The sequence below is a fragment of the Gekko japonicus genome, unplaced genomic scaffold, assembly GCF_001447785.1.
Source record: "Gekko japonicus isolate JY-2015 unplaced genomic scaffold, Gekko_japonicus_V1.1 scaffold3778, whole genome shotgun sequence".
In the NCBI taxonomy this organism is placed as follows: domain Eukaryota; kingdom Metazoa; phylum Chordata; class Lepidosauria; order Squamata; family Gekkonidae; genus Gekko; species Gekko japonicus.
Window position 1 is genome coordinate 1951 of NW_015173800.1, and position 3518 is coordinate 5468.

The window sequence follows — 3518 nt, forward strand, 5'->3', positions numbered from 1 at the left end:
CCATCCAAGTACTAACCAAGACCGACCCTGCTTAGCTTCTGAGAGCTGACAGGATCAGGCAAGCCTGGGCCCTCCAGGACAGAGCAGTATGTTAGCTCTTTGTTTTTACAGACGCAATACAAAATGAGCCTGTGCTAACCGTGCTCTAACTCCAGAGCTGGTCTCAGCTGGTGCCATGGCGGCTGAACACACCTCCTCATTAAATAATTCAGAACAGTTATTTGCTGGTCCCAGGTGAATTGTGCTGGAAAGGAGTTCGCAGTGTGGAGACTTAAGCCCATTAAGAAGTAGCTGTTTTGTATTGATCAGACAGTAGACGTCCTCAATCGTTGCACTGTGAAAGCGACCCGATCGAAGTTTTTATTTATTAGGCATCTGCAAAATTAACTGGTGGAAAGCTGATTTGTCTTAATTGTTGGCGGTTTTAATAATATTTGCTTGAGCAGGGACTACTACAGTGAATGAATGGTTAATCTCAACATTGTTGTGATCGGGCTTCTCGGAGTTTAGAACCCAAGTTCTTTTAACAAAGCCCGTGAGTTCGTTAGGATTCTGCATTCTCTTAACGGCCTCTTGCTCTGTTGTTCTCGACAGGACACAATGTTTGTACGCGGACTGAAGAGGAAATGTGTCGATGGAGAGGAAGATGTCGAAGGAACTTTAGCTGGCTTTAAAGCAATTCCTTCCTACAACCTCCAGCGCCAGTCGCTGTTGGACATGTCTCTGGTTAAACTTCAACTGTGCCACATGCTCGTCGAACCTAATCTCTATCGTTCAGTGCTCATAGCCAATACAGTACGGCAGATCCAAGAGGAAATGACCCAAGATGGGACTTGGCAGATGATAAGCGCCCAGAGTACAGGACCATCCTCTTTGGACCGTCTGGTTTCCACAGACATTCTCTGTCGTTCTTCAAAGGAGCAACCTGAAGAAAAGCTTATCCAAGGATATAGTAGCTTCTCGAAAGACTTTGAAGACGCACAGTTACAAGGGAGTGCAGAAATCCTAAGACCTGCTCCAGTGCAAGCTCCCAGAGACTTTCAGAATAATGTATGGGAAATGGAGTGTCCTGCAGAAAACAGAGGAAGCTTCCATAAGTCATTAGATCAAATATTTGAAACCTTAGAAACAAAAACGCCTGATTCTGTCGAAGATCTTTTCTCAGAAGTCGACAGCTCCTATTACAATCTCGATACGGTATTAACAGGAATGATGGGCAGTTCGAAAATGGGACACTGCGACGTGCTCGAAACGTTTCCTCAAGCGAGCACCAGTTCTAACTCTAGCTGTAAATCCGACCTTAATGAGCTCGACCATTTTGTGGAGATTCTGGTTGAGTCTTGAGGTGGAGGGGGGGAGAGTGACATCCTCTGAGGAAGCCAGATCTTGGAGGAGCAAAACTTTTCAGAGAGCTTGTTCTCTCAGAGCTGCATATGACCTCCCCAGCGAAAGCCTTTCATTTTTCAAAGCTGTATTAATGTATAAAATTAATCTTCCATTTGTAATGTCTGGTCTGTAAGTCCATTTTTCTAATGGCCACAATTCAGAGAGGTGTATTGGGCACAAGTTTGTGTCTAGCGGGGCTTCTTGATTGCCAGTTTAACATCACAGTCTCCACTCCGGCCCGTGTCACACACTGCTAAGAGAGCTCCCTGGTGCTTCACTAGTGGCTCAACATCTCCAAAGGCTCCAGGGCCGATCACACCAGTTCTCTGTATTGTGCCCATCCACCCCCACCCCCCCACACACACCCTTTTGGGTTCTGACACTTTGAAAACTAGACTATTTTGCTAATCCCTCCTAGCCTTTAGAAAAGACTTAAAATATTGCAGTGGTATTTCCTCTCATCAAGATCATCTCGTCCCTGAAAATTTGGCATGATGGGGAGGCCAGGTGTATGAAAGGGAGCGATTAAAGCTCTCAGTCCAAGCCTAAGTCCAGTCCAGTTGGTGTTCAGGACAAAAACTTTGAGTGACCTTTCGTACTCCCGCTGTTTTGGCGGACTTGAGCAATCTTAACTTTTCAGCGAATGGGTCTGAGGAGCAAAAGCGTGGCTTCCCTCCTTAACTCCAAGGAAATAACTTCCCCGGTTCGTATCTTTGTTTATTCACCACCCAGCTCTTGAAGAGCTGAAAGCCATGAGTCCCAGTATCCTAGATCATTCCCTCCTTCCCCCCCCCCACCTGTCATCCTTATTTTCTGTTATTTTTTAAATATAGTTATTAGTTTTTTAAAATGTTTATCAGTGTTCAGAATTTTTCAGCTATTTTCTGAAGATATATTTTTGCTACAGATCTTCGGTCAACTGCCTATTTAGTATCCTGACGTATTTGCAGTTGTATTTTTTTAATCACTTTGAGGAAGGGATTTTTTTTTTTTGTCTTGCACGGGCCTCCCTTAGCTGAGTAGAAGTGTGTAAATATACAACCTTAACGTAGGGGTCAGCTGTTGGCATTCCATCGTAGAGAGTAGTGGGGGCTTAAGAGAGTGAAGAGAGAGTTATTCTTGATGCAGCTCTTACACAGACCTTGGAGGAGCCCTGCAGGAGCTCCCAGCGCATTTACGCTTCAGTCCAAGCCGTGTTTCTCGTTACCTTCAAGCACAGATTTGTCAGTTTTATTTATATATATTTATAGCATCCAGTGAATGTTTGTGAAGTCTACCATCCTACTTGCTCTGTGTTTGGGAAAACAAAACATCCCTTGCCTTGCACTAACTGTTACAAGACTGTTACAAGAGGTCTTTTCAAGAGCGTTCGCTAAAGTGAATTCTCTCCATCTGCTCCAAGGTTGTAAAAAGCACGTTTGGTTGAACCTTGGTTAACGGAAGTCATAGCAACTGGTTAGGATTCAGTTTCAAACAGCTAAAGCTACCACCTGCCTGAACATACGTAAACTGTCTCCTCATTAAAAAAAAAGGGTTCTGGTGAAAAGATGTATCGCACCTAAGAACGCTTGCAATAAAAATGCCTATTTTTACATCAGTGAAAGGAAACCTAACTCTGCGGTGGGGGAAGAGGTATGAGAACTCTTCAGTCTTTTAATGAGGGGTTTTTTTATTTGATAACATAATATTTTAACGAGGGGTTTTTTTTCCTACTTGTATTTTAGCTGCTGAACAATTTTAGCCACCTTTAACATGGATCTGCAGTGCCCAAATTTGGAAGTACTGATTTTTATTTTTAAAAACCATTTTGATATTGACTTGACATGAACTTTCAAGCATTGGGAAGTCTTAACTCCCAGCACAGAGGGTCTCAAATGCTGCACTATCTTTCTGGAAATGGAATCGCTAGAGTCAGTAAAGGCGAGCCCGTTGGGCAAGCGTTCCCACCACGTACAGCCAGAAACATCTCTTCAAAACCTAACGATCCTTGTCTTGCGTACAGGTAGCTAACGGACTTTGTCTTAATTGAGGCCGCGGTCTGAAACCCTTTTGCGTAACCAGCCCCTCCTGGGCTTAATAGGGCTGCTTACAAGGAACTGGTTTCTAGACTGGCCTTCATCATTCTAAGTGCT

At 43.9% G+C, this 3518-nt stretch overlaps 1 protein-coding gene across 1 annotated transcript; it reads left to right on the top strand.

Moving 5' to 3' along the window:
- Window positions 1-599: 599 nt before the first annotated feature.
- On the top strand, window positions 600-2182 carry CDCA4 (cell division cycle associated 4). The gene has a single exon (XM_015423568.1). It carries the CDS (start codon window positions 601-603, stop codon window positions 1342-1344), a length of 744 nt encoding a protein of 247 aa, XP_015279054.1. The 5' UTR covers window position 600; the 3' UTR covers window positions 1345-2182.
- Window positions 2183-3518: the final 1336 nt, after the last annotated feature.